We start from the raw sequence: 23,523 nt of genomic DNA, 5'->3' as shown, positions 1-23,523 counted from the left end.
CGTAGAGGGTTAAAATAACCTTGCTTATATGCAAATATGCAAATTTAAATATATCCTGTCTGGTGGAATTTATTAATTCACAGCATTAGCCCTTCCCTGAAGCCATATTCCACTGTATGTTTTTGCCCTTGTTCTCTGTGCTCCATTTATCTAGAAATAAAATGTTGAAACCCTGACGTTGTCCTGCCTTTTTTTTTCAATACAACTCATCATTTTCAGAGCTGTACAAACATGTTCCTCACTCACAAGCTGACGTAAAATAGGAGAACAACAGACATGGTCACGCCGTCTGAGAAGAAATCAAATGCACCAGGTAATTATGAGTCTATGGACATTATTACATTTTTCACAATATGGGTCAAATATATGTTTAATGTTTTAACGGATTTTAAAGTTGATAATTTATATGTTTTATCAGTCTGCAGATTAAGACCATGTGCATTACTACAGGCTTGTTTAATTTGGACATTTTTCTGTTTGGTAAGTTTATGATCAATTTTAAAGCTGATGTTACAATAAAGATCAGATAAATAAGCATTTTATTTCTCCCTAAAATAATAACATTAATAAGATCATAATTTCTGTGTGATGGCATTTAACTCATTTTGAATTCTGAAATATATTTTTTAGTTTCAATTGAATTCACAAATCATAATTTAAGGATCAATAACAAACACATGCAGAATTAGAATGTGTACAAATTGGTGTAACAGCTGTAATTTTGGTTTTAAAGTAAATTAAGTTTTAGTCGGAATCTATGAAGTTGTAATTTTGATATACGTTTGCACTTTTTTGAAATATTTGAGTTGTTTTGATGTTTGTTTTTCTCAGCTCTTAAATATGTTACACTGTTGGGTCTTTATTTTTAGGCTAAATATTAGAAAATGGCAAGATTATTTCTGTTTAGCATACAGGCTTTGCAGTTGTGCCAAACAGATGGACCACAAGGGAATACTGTAATGATTTTGACTAAATACTTTTTCTAATTTCATTCTTTTTTTCTTCTTGTTGGAAATTAAATGTGCATATAAAGAAATTTGTTTTCTGAAGTTAGGGGGAATCACACGTGACAACCCTCAGGATGGTTTGTGCAAGTAAAAATGTGTAACAGGACATTGCTAACAACACCTTTTTTCACTTCACTAAGTACTTGTGTACCAGGAATTATATTTATTTATATGTTGTAAAAACATGTACAAAAGTAATTGGAACCATTTGATCCAGGGGGTGGAGATGGGAACACTGAAAAATAATGCTTTAAAATAAATGACATATTCTGACAGTGACAATTTGTATTTATTTTTTTACTAAAAGTGCAAAGTCCCGTGGAAAAAAAAAACTGCACTCTGGACTGTAAACATTTACTGTGTAACTCACAGTAACTTATTAATAGTGATGGCTGATGGCGAGAAGAAGCCTTATGAAGCTTTCAGCTTTTTAGTGAATGGTTGACAAAAGAGTAAATTTTTGGAGGCTTAGTTTGCTCACAACACCATCTGGTGGTCAAAGAGTGCAAAAAGCAGATATATTTATTACAGACAGAAGTGTAAAGTCCAGGAGTCAGAAAGTAAAATAAAAATATATCATCAGGTGATGTTGGTCACTTACTGGTATAAAAAAAAAAAAAAAAAATTCCCATGTAACAATCTGGTCAACTGGATTTATCAGAGATCCAACCGATGCAATCAATTTAATATTAATGACAATATCAGATGTGTTGCATGATTGTTCATGACTCACTCTGAACTTCAGCTTAGACGCACAGAGACTTCAATAATTAGTGTATGAATCTCAACAATGGTGACATGCTTCATGCTGCAATGCATTATGGGTGCCACAGATGAGTTTTGCATGATGTACCCTGAATAAATTGCAGCATGAAGCATGTCACCATTGTTGAGAGTCATACACTCAATCTTGGTGTTTGTGTGACCAAGAGAAGGTTTTTTTTTTTTAAATTACCTGATATTAATTCAGCTGGGTGTTATATGTTGACCCATTGAATCACTTTAACAAAAAATATATTTAATCTTTTAGCCAGAACCACCATTATGGAAATCAAAGCTGAAAGTGCATCTAACTTATAATTGTAACAGTTTCCTACTTCACTGTGTTACAAACATAATTTTGGAAAGAAGACCCTTTGGGCTTTGCTTGTTATCAACCAGATTTAATAATGCTCAAAAATATTAAAAATTATAGACACTGAAGTGCATTTTATTTTTTTTAGCACCAAATAATATAATATAATTTTTTACCATACTTAAATATTTTTTTATTTGATATAAAAATACATTAAATGAGTCCTGGAGCAATCTAGAAAAGTAATGGGTTGAAAGCCACGTGTCTCATGAGTTACTATTTCAAATCTGAATAAGATATCATGAAAAATGAGACTCCTGCAAATATTTTTTTATGAGACTATGACTAGACCCCCCATCCCCCCAAATATACAAAAATATATTTCCCAATAGTATTGAAGGCTTCTACAAACTATTTAGTCAGTAAACATACCACTGCATAGTTTTTTTCAATTATAAAACACTAGACAGAAACTTAAACATCATATATGTGATTTATTTGAGAACTAGAAAAATACAATAAGAATAATTTGAGTAAGAAAAACAAGAATAATAAGAAAAATAAAAAAAGATTCAACTTTGTTTGCCAATTAGAGAAAATCATGAGATTGCTAGAAATGCAGCATTTACAATGAATTACGATGCAAATAAATGCTGATGTGCTGATGGCCACTTATACAGATGGTAATAACACAAATGCATCATATAGTAAATAATCCACTCTCTCTATTCATATAGAAGCGTTCACTTTGATAGCTGTGATTAGTGATGGGAAGATGAGGCCTCATGAAGCTTTAAGCTTTTCAGCCAAGTGGTTCACAAAATGGTTAATTTCTGGAAACTTAATTTGCTCACAATACCACCTGGTGGCCAACAAGTGTAAAAACAAGCAGATATATTACAGGCAGAGGTGTAAAGTCAGAAAGTAAAATGCATGCCATATTTTTGTTCCACCCATGAATTCAGCAGCTGATTTCACCAGAGGAAACGAGTCATACCTTTCAAGTCACAAACGAGTCTCAAGTTAAATCCCAAGTCCTAAAAGAGTTAAAGTTAGTGAGATAATTAGGTGACTAATTGAATGATGATTGTGCAGTAGTGATAAACACCTGTTGTTATTGAGAATTACAGAGGGTTGGATGATTTATTGTTTAAAATGATGCCACCACCATCATGGAGATCAGTGTTTTCTTTAGTTGGGCTCTTGACCATTTTAATAATTCAAAGTAATTTGCCTTTAAACACTTGTGGTTGTGTTACATGGTAAATATTAACACATTGCTGAATTAAAAGCTTGAAATGGCAAACTAAACTGCCCTTTTATCATGTAAAACCTTTAAATGACATTCATGAGGGTGTTTCTCTTTGGTTTGTTACATGATGCTCAGCTGTTACTGAACTACAACAAAAGTCCTATTAAACAAATATTATTGTAATGCTTAAATATTGGGGTAAAAATTGTACAGGCTCAGGATTTTAGACATGAGCACTTATCACATGATCCTCAACAGTAGTTACAATAATTATTCATGCTACAGTCCATGATGGGAGTTTTTTTTTTTTTTTAACCATGGTGTTACCCAGCATGCACTTCAGCTTGAAGCGTTTTGTTGGTTGTCACCATTGTTGAGATTCATATGCTGGGTCATGATGTCTGTGCGTCTTATTAGGATAAGGTTTCAAAAAAATGTATATGCATTACATACATTATATTTCAAATTAATTATCACTGTTAAACCAACAGTTAATTTGCATGTGGCAGTTCCACAATGTAGGTTATTTAAATACTGAACATATGTTAAATTATATATATATATATATATAAAATAAACAGGCTGATGCCTAATAATTACTTCATCATGTAATAGCAGCTAGTAAGAATTTTCTGCACTGCACTGATTGCACTGTATTATAACAGCACATGCACTTTTGCAGAGAAATATCTAACACAAGAGGCCAAAGGTCAAGAGCCCAACTGAAGCAAACATGACTTGGTTCCTCTGGTGAAATCAGCTGCTGAGTCCATGAGTGGAACAAAAATATGGCAGGACTTTTACTTTCTGACCCCTGGACTTTACACCTCTGTCTATAATATATCTGCTTGTTTTACACTCTGCTTTTGTTGGCCACCAGGTGGTATTGTGAGCAAATTAAGTTTCCAGAAAATAACCCCTTTTGTGTACACTGAAAAAAGTAATAAGTAAATTTACTTAATTTTTATTTGGCAAGTTTTTGCACAAGCATTTTTCAAGTAAATTTAACACATTTGGAAATTAAGTAAATCTACTTAACTAAGTTAAGTAAAAAAATAAAATAATAATAAGTACATTTTATTGAGTAAAATTTAATTAAATAATATTAAATTAATGCATTTAGCAGACACTTTTATCCAAAGCAACTTACAGTGCATTCAGGCTAACAATTTTCACCTATCATGTGTTCCCGGGGAATCAAACCCACAACCTTACACTTGCTAATGCAATGTTCTACCACTGAGCTACAGGAACACTTCAAGATCTTGTGAAAAATAAGTGAAAATTTCACTTACTTACTTTTTTATTTTGGAAAAGTTTTTACTCTAACACAAAAGCCCGAAACAGATATTCTAGAAATTTCTAAATGTAAAATTATTTTTTTCAAGTTTTATCAAATGAGGGTAAATAAGTCTCTCACTTCTGTCTCTTTAAATCAGTTTACAGCAAAGACAGCACGAAGAACTGGATGCACATGATAAATATTCTGCAATTAAGAAAACAGAAAAAAGATATAGCACTGTAAAACCTGATAAGTAAACTTTACTCAAACCGTTTGAGTAAACAGATTGCCTTGATTTAAACCATGTAAGTTTTAAAACTTTGCGATTAAGTAATTAAGTGATTAACTAAGTGCTGATTGAGAATTAGTGATGAACAGCTGCTGTTAACAAACAGAATCACTGAAGAAAAGAGAAACACAAGAACTACTACAACTGACTTCAGACACAGACTTAGATGAAATCAACTGAAATAAAATACATGAAATCTCTCAAGATCTGATTAAACAACCCCACAAACAGCATCACCAGCTCCACTTATTAATAACCAGACTGACTTTATTTCTGTCAGACGTCTACAGAAGATCTTATTGAGAATGAACTAAGGTTTAGATGTTGATTTATTGTTTCATTTGAAGTAACCATGTTAGAGATCAGTGTTTGCTTTAGTTGGGCTCTTGACCCTTGATTTCTGTCTTAGTCTTTTCTCTGGCTGTTATAACCATGTGTTTCTAAAACATATTTGTTGTAACTCAAAAGCCCAGAAGAAATATCATCAGGTGTTAACCTGTACCCAGGTGTAGGATGTTATACTTTATATTGGTGATGATAATCATTAATTACTGAACTGTACAGAGTCTAATCTCTGATGAAGTAGGTGTTGTGTAAAAAGTAGAAGTGGTCCTAGTAAAAGTGACACTAAGAGCCAGTGATGCGGTGATAATCAGTTAATATAAAAATGACTTTCTAAATAGTTTTGTATCAATCAATCAATCAATCACCTTTATTTATATAGTGCTTTAAACAAAATACATTGCGTCAAAGCACTGAACAACATTCATTTGGAAAACAGTGTGTCAATAATGCAAAATGATAAAGGCAGTTCATCATTGAATTCAGTTATGTCATCTCTGTTCAGTTTAAATAGTGTCTGTGCATTTATTTGCAATCAAGTCAATGATATCGCTGTAGATGAAGTGACCCCAACTAAGCAAGCCAGAGGCGACAGCGGCAAGGAACCGAAACTCCATCGGTGACAGAATGGAGAAAAAAAACCTTGGGAGAAACCAGGCTCAGTTGGGGGGCCAGTTCTCCTCGGACCAGACGAAACCAGTAGTTCAATTCCAGGCTGCAGCAAAGTCAGATTGTGCAGAAGAATCATCTGTTTCCTGTGGTCTTGTCCTGGTGCTCCTCTGAGACAAGGTCTTTGCAGGGGATCTGTATCTGGGCTCTAGTTGTCCTGGTCTCCGCTGTCTTTCAGGGCAGTAGAGGTCCTTTCTAGGTTCTGATCCACCATCTGGTCTGGATACGTACTGGATCCGGTTGACTGCAGTGACCCTCTGATCTGGAAACAGACTGGATCTGGTGGCCACGGTGACCTCGGAGCAAGAGAAAAACAGACAAATATTAGCGTAGATGCCATTCTTCTAATGATGTAGAAAGTACGGTGTTATGTGAAGTGTTTCCGGTTCCGGTTTCCCTAATTAATGCAGCCTAAAAATCCTTTAACGGATTTGGATATTAAAAGCATATTAGTATGTTATGTGTATGCCAGGTTAAAGAGATGGGTCTTTAATCTAGATTTAAACTGCAAGAGTGTGTCTGCCTCCCGAACAATGTTAGGTAGGTTATTCCAGAGTTTAGGCGCCAAATAGGAAAAGGATCTGCTGCCCGCAGTTGATTTTGATATTCAAGGTATTATCAAATTGCCTGAGTTTTGAGAACGTAGCGGACGTAGAGGAGTATAATGTAAAAGGAGCTCATTCAAATACTGAGGTGCTAAACCATTCAGGGCTTTATAAGTAATAAGCAATATTTTAAAATCTATACGATGTTTGATAGGGAGCCAGTGCAGTGTGGACAGGACCGGGCTAATATGGTCATACTTCCTGGTTCTAGTAAGAACTCTTGCTGCTGCATTTTGGACTAGCTGTAGTTTGTTTACCAAGCGTGCAGAACAACCACCCAATAAAGCATTACAATAGTCTAACCTTGAAGTCATAAATGCATGGATTAACATTTCTGTATTTGACATTGAGAGCATAGGCCGTAATTTAGATATATTTTTGAGATGGAAAAATGCAGTTTTACAAATGCTAGAAACGTGGCTTTCTAAGGAAAGATTGCGATCAAGTAGCACACCTAGGTTCCTAACTGATGACGAAGAATTGACAGAGCAACCATCAAGTCTTAGACAGTGTTCTAGGTTATTACAAGCAGAGTTTTTAGGCCCTATGATTAACAGCTCTGTTTTTTCTGAATTTAGCAGTAAGAAATTACTCGTCATCCAATTTTTTATATCGACTATGCATTCCATTAGTTTTTCAAATTGGTGTGTTTCACCGGGCTGCGAGGAAATATAGAGCTGAGTATCATCAGCATAACAGTGAAAGCTAACACCATGTTTCCTGATGATATCTCCCAAGGGTAACATATAAAGCGTGAAGAGTAGCGGCCCTAGTACTGAGCCTTGAGGTACTCCATACTGCACTTGTGATCGATATGATACATCTTCATTCACTGCTACGAACTGATGGCGATCATATAAGTACGATTTAAACCATGCTAATGCACTTCCACTGATGCCAACAAAGTGTTCAAGTCTATACAAAAGAATGTTGTGGTCAATTGTGTCAAACGCAGCACTAAGATCCAATAAAACTAATAGAGAGATACACCCACGATCAGATGATAAGAGCAGATCATTTGTAACTCTAAGGAGAGCAGTCTCAGTACTATGATACGGTCTAAATCCTGACTGGAAATCCTCACATATACCATTTTTCTCTAAGAAGGAATATAATTGTGAGGATACCACCTTTTCTAGTATCTTGGACAGAAAAGGGAGATTCGAGATTGGTCTATAATTAACAAGTTCTCTGGGTCAAGTTGTGGTTTTTTTATGAGAGGCTTAATAACAGCCAGTTTGAAGGTTTTGGGGACATATCCTAATGACAATGAGGAATTAATAATAGTCAGAAGAGGACCTATGACTTCTGGAATCACCTCTTTTAGGAGCTTAGATGGTATAGGGTCTAACATACATGTTGTTGGTTTAGATGATTTAACAAGTTTATACAATTCTTCCTCTCCTATAGTAGAGAATGAGTGGAACTGTTCCTCAAGGGGTCTATAGTGCACTGTCTGATGTGATACTGTAGCTGACGGCTGAATGGTTGCAATTTTATCTCTAATAGTATCGATTTTAGAAGTAAAGTAGTTCATAAAGTCATTACTGCTGTGGTGTTGGGAAATGTCAACACTTGTTGAGGCTTTATTTTTCGTTAATTTAGCCACTGTATTAAATAAATACCTGGGGTTATGTTTGTTTTCTTCTAAAAGAGAAGAAAAGTAATCAGATCTAGCAGTTTTTAATGCTTTTCTGTAGGATAGGTTACTTTCCCGCCAAGCAATACGAAATACCTCTAGTTTTGTTTTCCTCCAGCTACGCTCCATTTTTCGGGCTGCTCTCTTTAGGGTGCGAGTATGCTCATTATACCATGGTGTCAAATGGTTTTCCTTAACCTCCTTAAGCGTAAAGGAGCAACTGTATTTAAAGTGCTAGAAAAGAGAGAGTCCATAGTTTCTGTTACATCATCAAGTTGTTCTGAGGTTTTGGATATGCTAAGGAATTTGGATACATCAGGAAGATAACTTAAAAAGCAGTCTTTTGTGGTAGAAGTGATGGTTCTTCGATACTTGTAACAAGAAGTAGAATTTACAATTTTGGCTATATGAAGTTTACACAGAACTAAATAATGATCTGAGATATCATCACTTGGCTGAATAATTTCAACACTATCAACATCAATTCCATGTGACAGTATTAAATCTAGAGTATGATTTCGACAATGAGTAGGTCCTGAAACATGTTGTCTAACACCAATAGAGTTCAGAATGTCTATAAATGCTGATCCCAATGCATCTTTTTCATTATCGACATGGATGTTAAAATCACCAACTATTAAAATTTTATCTGCAGCCAGAACTAACTCGGATGTAAAATCACCAAACTCTTTAATAAAGTCTGTATGGTGCCCTGGTGGCCTGTATACAGTAGCCAGTACAAACATAACAGGGGATTTATCATTAACATTTGTTTCTCTGGATAATGTTATATGAAGCACCATTACTTCAAACGAGTTATACTTGAAGCCTGCCCTCTGAGAAATCCTGAAAACGTTGTTATAAATTGAAGCAACTCCTCCCCCTTTGCCTTTTAGACGCGGCTCATGTTTATAACAGTAATCTTGGGGGGTGGACTCATTTAAAATAATGTAATCATCAGGTTTTAGCCAAGTTTCTGTCAAACAGAGCACATCTATATTATGATCAGTTATCATATTATTTACAAAAAGTGTTTTCGTAGAAATGGATCTGATATTCAATAAGCCAATCTTTATTATTTGTTTATCCATATTGCATTTGTTTTTTATTTGTTGAACCTCAATTAAATTGTTAACCTTAACTTGGTTTGGACGTTTTTTGTATTTTCTAGTTCGGGGAACAGACACAGTCTCTATAGTGTGATATCTAGGTGAAAGAGTCTCTATGTGCTGAGAATTAACTGACCTCTGTGACGGGAGGGAGCTAGCAGACGGTCGGTTTAGCCAGTCTGTCTGCTTCCTGACCTGGGTCCCAGTTAGTCAAGTATAAACACTAAGACTATGTGCCATATTTCTAGACAGAAGAGTGGCGCCACCCCAGGAGGGATGAAGACCATCTCTTTTAAACAGGTCAGGTCTGCCCCAAAAGCTCGTCCAATTGTCTATGAAACCTATGTTATTCTGTGGGCACCACTTAGACATCCAGCCATTGAGTGATGACAATCTGCTATGCATCTCGTCACCACGGTAAGCAGGGAGGGGACCAGAGCATATTACAGTGTCTGACATCGTGCTTGCAAGTTCACACACCTCTTTAAAGTTATTTTTAGTGATCTCCGACTGGCGAAGTCGAACATCATTAGCGCCGGCATGAATAACAATCTTACTGTATTTACGTTTAGCATTAGCCAGCACTTTTAAATTTGCCAAGATGTCAGGCGCTCTGGCTCCCGGTAAACATTTGACTATGGTGGCTGGTGTCTCTATATTCACGTTCCGTACAATAGAATCACCAATAACTAGAGCACTTTCATCAGGTTTCTCAGTGGGTGCATCACTGAGTGGGGAGAACCTGTTTAATGTTTTGATCGGAACAGAAGAGCGGTGTTTTGACCCACGACTACGCTGCCTCACCGTCACCCAGTTGCCCTGCTGCCGGGGCTCTGTTTCCGGAACCGGACAATGTACAGGAGTCCCTGAGCTAGACGCATCCAAAGCCGTATCTAGAGCCCTAACATTCTTACTGTCCTCAATTAAAGTTTGGATGCGTGTCTCTAATTCTGAAATCTTCTCTGTCAGCCTAACTATTTCCCTGCATTTATCACATGTGAATCCCTCATCAGCGACAGAGATAGATAAACTGTACATGTGGCAAGAGGTGCAAATAACGATAGTAGGCGAAGCCATTACTCACCGTGCTTGATGAAATATTCTTACTGCGGTTGTTTGATGAACTCGTGAAAAACTGCAGCGTGAGAGAAGAGAGGAGAGGAGAAAAGAAAACGCTAATGACAAGCTAATGAGTGCTAACGCTTTGCAGGTGTACTGCAGTCACGGAAGAGTGAACGATCAAAGTTAATCTGATAAGATTGATCTATAATATCAGAAATATAGTGTGAATTAAGTTATATTTTACAACTTAAAAAACAAAGAAACAAACAGACAGTGATAGTAAGAAAGATTATAGAGAAAAAATATAAAATAAAAACAGCTAGACGGAGCTATGATTAGCTACAGAAGGCCAACAGGAAGTAGAGAAAAAACATTAATATTTCTTCTATGCCAGTAGTTGGTCAAACACAGACATCAATAATCAGAATATGAACCTCTACAATGGTGATGAAAAAAACATGCTGCAATGCATTCTGGGCACTATTGTAGTACAGAACTCATCCATGGCTCCCAGCATGCTCTGCAGCATTTTTTTTTAATGGTCACCATTGTTGAGGTTCATATTCTGATTATTGATGTCTGTGTGTGACTGTTTGACAACGTAGAAGACCAAACTGTTTGAAAAGTCATTCAGATTAACTGATTACCACAGAACCACTTTCTCTTAGAATCACTTTTACTATAATCAATCAAATTACACAACACCCATTTCATCAGAGATTAGACTCCATACAGCTCAATAATTTATGATTATCATCACCGATACAAAGTATAAAAACCTACACCTAGGTACAGGTTAACACCTGATGACATTTCTTCTAGGCTTTTGAGTTACAACAAATGTGTTTTAGAAACACACAGTTATAACAGCCAGAGAAAAGACTAAGACAGAAATCAAGGGTCAAGAGCCCAACTAAAGCAAACACTGATCTCTAACATGGTTACTTCAAATGAAACAATAAATCAACATCTAAACCTTAGTTCATTCTCAATAAGATCTTCTGTAGACGTCTGACAGAAATAAAGTCAGTCTGGTTATTAATAAGTGGAGCTGGTGATGCTGTTTGTGGGGTTGTTTAATCAGATCTTGAGAGATTTCATGTATTTTATTTCAGTTGATTTCATCTAAGGCTGTGTCTGAAGTCAGTTGTAGTAGTTCTTGTGTTTCTCTTTTCTTCAGTGATTCTGTTTGTTAACAGCAGCTGTTCATCACTAATTCTCAATCAGCACTTAGTTAATCACTTAATTACTTAATCGCAAAGTTTTAAAACTTACAGGGTTTAAATCAAGGCAATCTATTTACTCAAACGGTTTGAGTAAAGTTTACTTATCAGGTTTTACAGTGCAATTTCTTTTGTCTGTTTTCTTAATTGCAGAATATTTATCATGTGCATCCAGTCCTTCGTGCTGTCTTTGCTGTAAACTGGTTTAAAGGGACAGAAGTGAGAGACTTATTTGCCCTCATTTGATAAAACTGTTTTGAAAAAAAATTAGTTTACATTTAGAAGTTTCTAGAATATCTGTTTCGGGCTTTTTTTGTTAGAGTAAAAACTTTTCCAAAATAAAAAAGTAAGTAAGATAAATTTTCACTGATTTTTCACAAGATCTTGAAGTGTTCCTGTAGCTCAGTGGTAGAATATTGCATTAGAAAGCACAAGGTTGTGGGTTCAATTCCCCGGGAACACATGATAGGTGAAAATTGTTAGCCTGAATGCACTGTAAGTTGCTTTGGATAAAAGTGTCTGCTAAATGCATTAATATAATATTATTTCATTAAATTTTACTCAAAATGTGCTTATTATTATTTTTATTTTTTTTACTTAACTTAGTTAAGTAGATTTACTTAATTTCCAAATGTGTTAAATTTACTTGAAAAATGCTTGTGCAAAAACTTGCCAAATAAAAATTAAGTAAATTTACTTATTACTTTTTGAAAAAAGTAATAAGTAAATTTACTTAATTTTTATTTGGCAAGTTTTTGCACAAGCATTTTTCAAGTAAATTTAACACATTTGGAAATTAAGTAAATCTACTCAACTAAGTTGAGTAAAAAAAAAAAAAAAATAATAAGTACATTTTATTGAGTAAAATTTAATTAAATAATATTAAATTAATGGATTTAGCAGACACTTTTATCCAAAGCAACTTACAGTGCATTCAGGCTAACAATTTTCACCTATCATGTGTTCCTGGGGAATCGAACCCCCCAACCTTGCACTTGCTAATGCAATGTTCTACCACTGAGCTACAGGAACACTTCAAGATCTTGTGAAAAATAAGTGAAAATTTCACTTACTTACTTTTTTATTTTGGAAAAGTTTTTACACTAACAAAAAACCCGAAACAGATATTCTAGAAATTTCTAAATGTAAAATATTTTTTTTCAAAACAAGTAAATAAGTCTCTCACTTCTGTCCCTTTAAACCAGTTTACAGCAAAGACAGCACGAAGGACTGGATGCACATGATAAATATTCTGCAATTAAGAAAACAGACAAAAGAAATAGCACTGTAAAACCTGATGAGTAAACTTTACTCAAACCGTTTGAGTAAATAGAGTGTCTTGATTTAAACCATGTAAGTTTTAAAACTTTGCATTCAAGTAATTAAGTGATTAACTAAGTGCTGATTGAGAATTAGTGATGAACAGCTGTTAACAAACAGAATCACTGAAGAAAAGAGAAACACAAGAACTACTACAACTGACTTCAGACACAGCCTTAGATGAAATCAACTGAAATAAAATACATGAAATCTCTCAAGATCTGATTAAACAACCCCACAAACAGCATCACCAGCTGCACTTATTAATAACCAGAGTGACTTTATTTCTGTCAGACGTCTACAGAAGATCTTATTGAGAATGAACTAAGGTTTAGATGTTGATTTATTTTCATTTGAAGTAACCATGTTAGAGATCAGTGTTTGCTTTAGTTGGGCTCTTGACCCTTGATTTCTGTCTTAGTATTTTCTCTGGCTGTTATAACTGTGTGTTTCTAAAACATATTTGTTGTAACTCAAAAGCCCAGAAGAAATGCCGTCAGGTGTTAACCTGTACCTAGGTGTAAGGTTGTTATACTTTATATAGGTGATGATAATCATCAATTATTGAACTGTACGGAGTTTAATCTCTGATGAAATAAGTGTTGTGTAATTTAATTGATTATAGTAAAAGTGATTCTAAGTGCAAGTGGTTCTGTGAAAATCAGTTAATCTGAATGACTTTTCAATCAGTGTGGTCTTCTACGGTGTCAACCAGTCACACAAAGACATCAATAATCAGAATATGAACCTCAACAATGGTGACCATAAAAAAATGCTGCAGAGCATGCTGTGAGCCATGGATGAGTTCTGTACTACAATAGTACCCAGAATGCATTGCAGCATGTTTTTTTTTCATCACCATTGTAGAGGTTCATATTCTGATTATTGATCTCTGTGTTTGACCAATTACTGGCATAGAAGAAAAAATGTATGTGTACAAAATGTTTAGAAAGTCATTTTTATATTAACTGATTATCACAGAATCACTGGCTCTTAGTGTCACTTTTACTAGAATCACTTCTACTAATTACACAACACCTACTTCATTAGACTCAATACAGATAAATAATTGATGATTATCATCACCAATATAAAGTATAACAGCCTACACCTAGGTACAGGTTAACACCTGATGATATTTCTTCTGGGCTTTTGAGTTACAACAAATATGTTTTAGAAACACATGGTTATAACAGCCAGAGAAAAGACTAAGACAGAAATCAAGGGTCAAGAGCCCAACTAAAGCAAACACTGATCTCTAACATGGTTACTTCAAATGAAACAATTAATCAACATCTAAACCTTAGTTCATTCTCAATAAGATATTCTGTAGACGTCTGACAGAAATAAAGTCAGTCTGGTTATTAATAAGTGGAGCTGGTGATGCTGTTTGTGTAGTTGTTTAATCAGATCTTGAGAGATTTCATGTATTTTATTTCAGTTGATTTCATCTAAGGCTGTGTCTGAAGTCAGTTGTAGTAGTTCTTGTGTTTCTCTTTTCTTCAGTGATTCTGTTTGTTAACAGCTGTTCATCACTAATTCTCATTCAGCACTTAGTTAATCACTTAATTACTTAAATGCAAAGGTTTAAAATTTACATGGTTTAAATCAAGGCAATCTATTTACTCAAACGGTTTGAGTAAAGTTTACTTATCGGGTTTTACAGTGCTATTTCTTTTGTCTGCTTTCTTAATTGCAGAATATTTATCATGTGCATCCAGTCCTTCATGCTGTCTTTGCTGTAAACTGGTTTAAAGGGACAGAAGTGAGAGACTTATTTACCCTCATTTGATAAAACTGTTTTGAAAAAAAATATTTTACATTTAGAAATTTCTAGAATATCTGTTGGGTTTTTTGTTAGTGTAAAAACTTTTCCAAAATAAAAAAGTAAGTAAGTGAAATTTTCACTTATTTTTCACCAGATCTTGAAGTGTTCCTGTAGCTCAGTGATAGAACATTGCATTAGCAAGTGCAAGGTTGGGGGTTCGATTCCCCGGGAACACATGATAGGTGAAAATTGTTATCCTGAATGCACTGTAAGTTGCTTTGGATAAAAGTGTCTGCTAAATGCATTAATTAAATATTATTTAATTAAATTTTACTCAATAAAATGTACTTATTATTATTTTATTTTTTTACTTAACTTAGTTAAGTAGATTTACTTAATTTCCAAATGTGTTAAATTTACTTGAAAAATGCTTGTGCAAAAACTTGCCAAATAAAAATTAAGTAAATTTACTTATTACTTTTTTCAGTGTACTTGGCTGAAAAGCTTAAAGCTTCATGAGGCTTCATCTTCCCATTACTAATAGTATATGAGTATGAATGGGTAATTTTGAGTAGAAAATAAACTTCAGATGTCACAAAAAAGTATGTTACTAAACCTAACATCAAAAGCAACCATAAAACAGTATTTACCCTGTTTTATGGTTGCTTTTGATGTTAGGTTTAGTAACATAACTTTTTTTCAAAAAAACTGTGAAAATTTTAACATTTTTAATTATTCATGCCCCAGTGCATGATTCGAAATATGGGATCATAACTTAGATTTTTACTTAAAGAATCCTTGTAAACATAACAAATGGTCCACATATGAGTTCCAACTTTAATTTCTACAAGATTTAATTGAGTAATAACGTATAATTTACTTTTTTTTATTATTCTTGCCTTAACTAAAGAATTTAATGTAGAAATTACACTTGTTTTTATGTAGTATTTACTTCACCACAAAATCATTTTATCAGTGTGGAAAAGCACAATTCTGAAATCACGTACTGCACCTGTAAGCCGGTAGAGAACGTATGTTAAAACTGAAAAAGTTTCTGTTCTTTAAAGTAAACTTCACCTCTAAGTACTCTTATAATAAGAAGTCGGGAAGTGAATGGAACATTTGATAAGCAGCAACTTGCTGTTTGATTTTGATTGTTGTATATAGGAAACTTTTTACTTGGTGCTTTTGAACCCAGCCCGTTCACAGTTTTTGCATGGTTTTAGACCATCTACAGATCTACATCTTTTGTAGTATTATCCAAAAAGTGTGTTTGTACCTAAAATGAACATGGGACATTTACATAAAAAATTTAATTTGTTGTGAATGATATCTTGGTTCTCTCTCAGGCTCTATGGGCATTGAATGGTGGGATCCACATCAAACAATTTCAGCCCCCCAGACCTAAAACAGTTCCTCGCAATAACAGTTCATCCATAATATCTGCGTTTGACATGGGAATCAGTGATGAGGAGTGGGAAAGACTACAGAAGGCTATTGACTGGCCTATTCCAGATCAAGAAATCACTTATCTGAATCAGAGCACAAGTCCAGTTCACTCAACTTTCTCTATTGTGGGACTCAAAGAGAGTTACCAAGTGGGAGAAAAGATCTCTGTTATTATCACAGCCAGAGACCACAACAAGGACCTGAAAAGATATGGAGGAGATTTTTTCAAAGCGAAACTTTTCAATGCAGAGCTAAAGGTGTGTTTGTTTTATAATATATTATTTTTGAATTTTTTTTTTTTTGAAAATATACAAATAAATAAAATCATTATACAGCAATTTGTCATGTTGTTTCACTTGAGACAGTAGTTTATTTGCATACTATTACATATTGTGCTTGTTTTTAAAAGCTTTAAAATGTACTTTACCAACATACACTAGTTTTTTGCATTTAATTTGTAATTTTCTATTTATCTTAAAGGCGAGTGTTTATGGGGAGGTTGTGGATCATCATAACGGGACTTACTCTGTTGAACTTCTTCTGCCGTGGGAAGGTCAGGCACAAGTGTTTGTACGTCTAGAGCACTCCAGTGAGGTTGTGCAGATTCTTAAAAAATACATGGAGTCTTCATTCCCACGCACCCACTTCAATGGATACTTTGAAGGGCCAGGACCCAATAAAACCAGGATCAGTGAAATAGTAGAATGTAATATTAAGTGGGGTGCAGATGGAAATTGGAGGAAAGGCGACTGCTGCTGTGAGCATAAGGATATAAAAACAGGAACGGTGTGGCAGTGTGAGAGACCGAAGAAACTTTCCTGTGACAAACTGGTTCGTCACGCAGGCGGACGTTTGGAAAACCCATTAAATCCTTTTGAGCTGCAGCTTTTTACACAGTAATGATTCAATGTGAATTTCAGAATAATTTTAGAATTTTAAAACAAACAAACAAAAAAGTCTACAAAACCTCTCTCTCTCTCTCTTTTTACAGAAAATTAACAAATGTTGTTATTAATGGAGACAAAAAAATCATAAATATTCTTCCCAGCACTGCACCCATTGGTATGTTTACATAATGATGTCTGTGCATTTTGACCAGAGGTGGGAAATCCAGGGTCCAAAGAGTAAAAGTCCTGCCATATTTTGGCTCCCACCATGAACTCAGCAGCTGAATTTACCAGAGGAGGAACGAAGTCATTCCTTCCATAATATTATGAAGCTTCAGACTCGGAGCCTGAGCCTGCTGCATCTACAGTCCCACATCCAGAGTCCCGCGTTCTTAGCCACCTCGTAAAATGCATACGAATTGGTAAATTTGTCTAAACCCCTGTGCCTGTGAGTTCCACTCCCTGACAGTGGACAGTCTTTTCTCTACGTCCTGTTTGCCTTCTGTAGCTAAACGTAGCTCCGTGTAGCTGTTTTTATTTATTATTATTTATTTCTCTAGTATCTTTATCTTACTATCACTCTTTGTTTTTAAGTGATAAATATAACTTAATTCACACCATATTTCTGATATTATCGATCAATCTTATCAGGTTAATTTTGATCGTTCACTTTTATTTTATATCCGTGAGTGCAGTACACCTGCAAAGCGTTAGCACTCGTTAGCTTGTCATTAGCGTTTTCATTCGAACCTATTGCTGTTTTCTTTTCTCCTCTCCTCTCTCTCGCTCCAGTTTTTCACAAGTTCATCAAACAACCGCAGTAAGAATATTTAATCAAGCACAGTGAGTAATGGCTTCTCCTGCTATTGTTATTTGCACCTCTTGGCACATGTACAGTTTATCTATCTCTGTCGCAGATGAAGGATTCACATGTGATAAATGCAGGGAAAGAGTTAGGCTAACAGAGAAGATTTCAGAATTAGAGACATGCATCCAAACTTTAATTGAGGACAGTGAGAATGTTAGGGCTCTAGATACGGCTTTGGATGCGTCTAGCTGAGGGATTCCTGTACATTGTCCGGTTCCAGCAGAGCCCCTGCAGCAGGGCAACTGGGTGACAGTGAGGCAGCGTAGTTGTGTGTAAAAAAAACACTCTTCTGTTCCGATCAAAACATTAAACAGGTTCTCCCCACTCAGTGATGCACCTACTGAGAAACCTGATGAAAGCGCTCTAGTTATTGGTGATTCTATTGTACGGATTGTGAATATAGAGACACCAGCCACCATAGTCAAATGTTTACCGGGAGCCAGAGCGCCTGACATCTTGGCAAATTTAAAAGTGCTGGCTAATGTTAAAACGTAAATACAGTAAGATTGTTATTCATGCTGGCGCTAATGATGTTCAACTTCGCCAGTCAGAGATCACTAAAGATAACGTTAAAGAGTTGTGTGAACTTGCAAACACGATGTCAGACACTGTGATATGCTCTGTTCCCCTCCGTGCTTACCGTGGTGACGAGATGCAGAGCAGATTTTCATCACTCAATGGCTGGATGTCTAAGTGGGGACCAGAGAATAACATAGGTTTCATAGACAATTGGACGAGCTTTTGGGGCAGACCTGACCTGTTGAAAAGAGATGGTCTTCATCCCTCCTGGGGTGGTGCCACTCTTCTCTCTAGAAATATGGCAAAGAGTCTTAGTGTTTATTCTTGACTAACTGGGGCCCAGGTCAGGAAGCAGACAGACTGGCTAAACCGACCGTCTGCTAGCTGCCTCACGTCACAGAGGTCAGCTAATTCTCAGCACATAGAGACTCTTTCACCTAGATATCACACTATAGAGACTGTGTCTGTTCCCTGAACTAGAAAATACAAAAACGTCCAAACCAAGTTGAGATGAACAATTTAATTGAGGTTCAACAAATAAAAAACATGTGCAATATGGATAAACAAATGATAAAGCTTGGCTTATTGAATATCAGATCCCTTTCTACGAAAAAACTTTTTGTAAATAATATGATCACTAATCATAATATAGATGTGCTCTGTTTGACAGAAACCTGGCTAAAACCTGATGATTGCATTATTTTAAATGAGTCCACCCCCCAAGATTTCTGTTATAAACATGAGCCACATCTAAAAGGCAAAGGGACAGGTGTTGCTTCAATTTCTAACAACGTTTTCAGGATTTCTCAGAGGGCAGGCTTCAAGTATAACTCGTTTGAAGTAATATATAACATTATCCAGAGAAACACTTGTTAATGATAAATCCCCTGTTATGTCTGTACTGTCTACTGTATACAGGCACGGGCACCATACAGACTTTATTAGAGAGTTTGGTGATTTTACATCTGAGTTAGTTCGGGTTGCAGATACAGTTTTAATAGTTGGTGATTTTAATATCCATGCTGATAATGAAAAAGATGCATTGGGATCAGCATTTATAGACATTCTGAACTCTACTGGGGTTAGACAACACGTTTCAGGTCCTACTCATTGTCGAAATCATACTCTAGATTTAATACTGTGTAACAACAATGAGTTTTACGTAGTAATTAACTCAAATGATATATAGGGAATTTGAATAATTAATCAGGAATATGATTAATATAGCTCTCAGGTGACAGTTACATTTAAATTTATTGATCATGAAAAATAGCTCAATTGTCTATACCAATAACTAATCACAGGGCACTGTAACTTACTCATTAATATGTCAATATTCTATTCTTCATATCAATTATTGTGATATCTCTTACTGTAAATCACTGCAAATCAAATATATGGTTTGTCCAGCAAACCAGATTGAATTTCAATTTCCAATAACGTTATCACTTTTTATAATTCAAGGAAAAATATTCTCTGGCCATGAAAACATTATCCTATCATTATGATAAATTTAGTTTCTAAATTTAAAGCTTGTAGCTAAAGACCAAAACATTTCAGTGACTCGTAATGTGAGTGGGGTGGAGTCCAAGCCAATCATTTAAATATGGGTTTTAATAATTAAACTAATAATACATCAAACTACAAATCACACAGAGTAAATATGCGTACGAAAATAGACAATAAACTTACAAGACATAACAGAATCCAAATAGAGAGAGAGAGAGAGAGAGAGAGAGAGAGAGATGGAGAAAGCGAGAGAGATCACAGAATGAGCTCAGGTATGAAAATCAGTCAGTAAACCTTAGTGAAACCAACAACGAATCAAATAATAGCAACACTTTAAAGCAGCATTTAAATCTCCATAGAAAACGATACTTGCATGGCCCAGTGGGTGAGCGTGGTACCGGCGACGCACGTGTGTTGTCATGTGGTCCTTTGAAAACTGCGCGCGTGGGCCGGAGGCCGTGTGACGCGCAAGCTGCGCTGGATCTTGGCGTGAGCGTGGAGTCACGTGGTCCTTTGTTGCAAAGAGATGTTCGTACATCTTCGCGCGGTGTTTGAAAAGTTCAACAAACAATGTTCCAGAATTCGTCTTCCTTGTGTGGAGAGGCGAATAGTTGAATAAACTTAGTAAAGAAAAGAAAACAAAACAACGAAAATGAAAGTTTCCAAATGAGCCATGAAAATGGCTTTCCTCTCCTCAGTCCGTGTGCTGAGGGGGAGGGAGGAGAACCAAGCGCGGCCTGAGGCCGCGCGGAGCGACGTGTCCGAGAACGCACAGGTCGGAAGAACGAGAAAAACTAAAAACACTAGGCGGGCCTTGTTCGGTCGACCCTTATAGATTGAGATGGTTCCCGCCCCTTTTTGCGTAAACAGCCAATGAACATCCGAGATCTAAAGTGGAGGGAAAGTTCCTTTGTCTCGTGAACCAACCCCCCTGGATGATTTAGGACTTGAGATTTCGTAAAGGGATTATTCTAGCAAGTTTGTAATTCAGATTACATTTTTCATTACTTTGCTCTAGATAAATGGGTTTGTCAGAACATGACGATCACAACGATACTAAACATATGTATAAATGATCAAAACATGAAGTTACATTCAAATGCAGAATTACACATATTTAAAGATTTGATTAACACATGATAACACTGCAAATAGTCCCAATTTATATGGGAAACATCTCAAAGCACTAACAAAAACAATACTATGTACTTTTAGACTACGTCTGAGGTAATATTTTACCATTCTTTTGTAAGGGTTAGAATTCCTGTTGCCCCGTGGGGTCATAAAGCTTTACGACCTGGTCAGGAGAGGGGGTTGCAGAAAACATGGCTCTCTTGAGAAAGAGTTAGACTGAATTCAGACATTTCCACTTATAAGTCAGCACTTTAACCATTTACACAGGATTAACCATTTTTATGCAATACACAAACATTCAAAATACATATTAATAAAATTATGAAGATACAGAACCTTAAGGAAGGTTTGTTTGTGTGTGTGTGCTTGTGTGTGTGTGTTCAGGAATGTGGGGGTTTTCATGTCCCCTTTGAGGCTCGCATGGGTATCGTAAAATAATTTAAGTCCAGCCAGGCTGGCGCCAGGCCAGGCCAGGGTTTATTTGTAAAACAGAATTTAACCCATGAATCGCTGACCTGCATATCTGTTACATCTCCCCCTTTCGTCAGATGAAGTCCCTGTGTGGACATCATCGGACGGCAATCATCAGGATGGGCAGATGACAGGTGAATCGTGATGGTCATGTAGCAGGTGGGTCATGATGGCAGGTGGTTCCTGAAGCTGAGGACTCAGCTTGATGAGGTTCGGTGTTGTCTTTGACCTGGCACCCCCTTTTCCGGGGATTTCATCGGAGACCTCCAGCCACAGTTGTCGTGAGTTTGGCTGTAGAGGTTTTCATCTCGTTGAGTATCCTGTATAGGATGAAGGTTACACCAAGAGTAAGGGCGGGACCAATGACGGTGGAGATGCACAGTGCGGTGTCGGGAGCAGTCCAGGCTCGGACCGCAGATGACGGGTTCAGAACGGGCTGTCGAGACTGTGCTTGGAGGGCTGTGTCGACGGGAGTGATGTCAATGTGTTGGGTGGTATCCTTCAGTACTTGGTCAAGCAGGTTGGCGCGGGTGGCGGTGTCATGCTGGTTGTAGCTCAGTGTAGCTGAGCGCACAGGAGTGTTGACGAGCCATTTGTTACCCACAATCTCTGCTTGCGTTTCTGTGACTTGTGTAAGAGGCTTGGCTTCGGCAGGGCAGCGCGTATCGCTGACCCAGGGTTGCAGCTCGCAGATTCCTTCAGAGTTGTGTCTGAGGAAGGGTTTGCTAAGGCAGAGATAATGAATGTCTTTGGACAAAGTACACATGGGCATGTTTGAGGCCAGGTACAGTTGTGTGTCGCTGTCATGGTAGGCCACCACATTTGGAATGTGCGTCTTGATGTGGGTGTTGCTTTTCCAAAACCTGACACTGACAATGTCTTTAGGTCTGTAGACTTGGCTTGACTCGCTGATGGGTTGGTTCAGGAGCACATTCACTTCTCTCTGTTTGGGGTTGACGTGCCGAAGGATGGCACTATCCAGAGAGTTGGCCAGGTGTATTTGTAGCAGGTCAGCTGGCATGGCGATGGCGTAAGACAGCACAGTTGACACAAGGCTTAAAGGTGTCATGTATGGTGGGGTTTTACTCGTGGTTAGGCTGTCATTGGAGGAGCTAACCTCCCACAGCATGTCTGTTGTTAACGCTGTAAACAGCTGAGTCTGGGTAAAGTTCTTCTGGAAGACAGTAAACAGTGGTTTCAAGGAGTTTACGGTCTGGTTCGCTGCATTAACACTGGACATAACAATGTTAAACATTCTGGCGGCAGCAGCGGCTCTAAGCAAAACTCCCGGGAACTGTTTGGAGCGGTGGTGGTGTCCACTTAACTCCATTTGTGTAACAGTCACTTTCTCATGTTGGCTGAACATGTGTTTGACATCGGCCTCAGTGTGAGTGAGGGAGTCCTCTCTCCATCGGAACCTTGTACAGCTGTACAGCTGTTCCGTTACAGTGCTGGGGTAGTGTGTCCTGTCATCGGTGATCAGGAGTCTCAGCGGTTTTCTCGGTGGCAGTTGTCCTCTCTTTGGCTGACAGTACGGCACGGCAAACCACAGCAGCATCCTGGTACAGATAATAGGGAGAGAGAGAGAGAAAGGGGAGAAAGAAACAAACGAGGGCTGTCTTTGGTCGGACAGGGCAGCCTCTTTGCTTAGTGGGCGGCGACTGGGTTTAGCTCGCCCTCGCCCATGTTTTGCCACATCTTGCTGCTGGCATGACGCTTGCTTCAGTGTTTTGTCAGTGGCTCTGGTGCTGCGTGGTGCAGCACATGCTGCGTCATGGAAATATATTGGCATTATCCCCCTTTTGCTCCGTGGCATTACAAGCCCTGGCATTGTGATGTCAGACGGTGCACAACCCACAATATTGTTCTGTGCACGTAGCATGATTTGTGTATCATGCAGTGGTCTGGGGCTTTGGTTGTCAGGGACTGTAGACTGGTTGTCAGGGTGGATGGAGGGGTCTGAGAGGTGGTAAAGCAAAGTCATTATCGAGGTTTCAGAAGCCCGCATGTCCGCTTTGTTGGTCTGTGTAGACAACGGAGCCAG

The 23,523-nt window shown here is 37.0% G+C and overlaps 1 protein-coding gene across 1 annotated transcript; it reads left to right on the top strand.

Moving 5' to 3' along the window:
* The first annotated feature begins 219 nt into the window (after window positions 1-219).
* LOC113092532 (NXPE family member 3-like) lies at window positions 220-16,991 on the top strand. The gene is made up of 4 exons (XM_026258141.1): window positions 220-313; window positions 419-480; window positions 15,992-16,348; window positions 16,572-16,991. Exons 1-4 carry the CDS (start codon window positions 277-279, stop codon window positions 16,989-16,991), a joined length of 876 nt encoding a protein of 291 aa, XP_026113926.1. The 5' UTR covers window positions 220-276.
* The last annotated feature ends 6,532 nt before the right edge of the window (window positions 16,992-23,523 follow it).

The sequence above is a fragment of the Carassius auratus genome, unplaced genomic scaffold (genome assembly GCF_003368295.1).
Source record: "Carassius auratus strain Wakin unplaced genomic scaffold, ASM336829v1 scaf_tig00214644, whole genome shotgun sequence".
In the NCBI taxonomy this organism is placed as follows: domain Eukaryota; kingdom Metazoa; phylum Chordata; class Actinopteri; order Cypriniformes; family Cyprinidae; genus Carassius; species Carassius auratus.
This window is presented reverse-complemented; position numbering and strand designations above follow the sequence as displayed.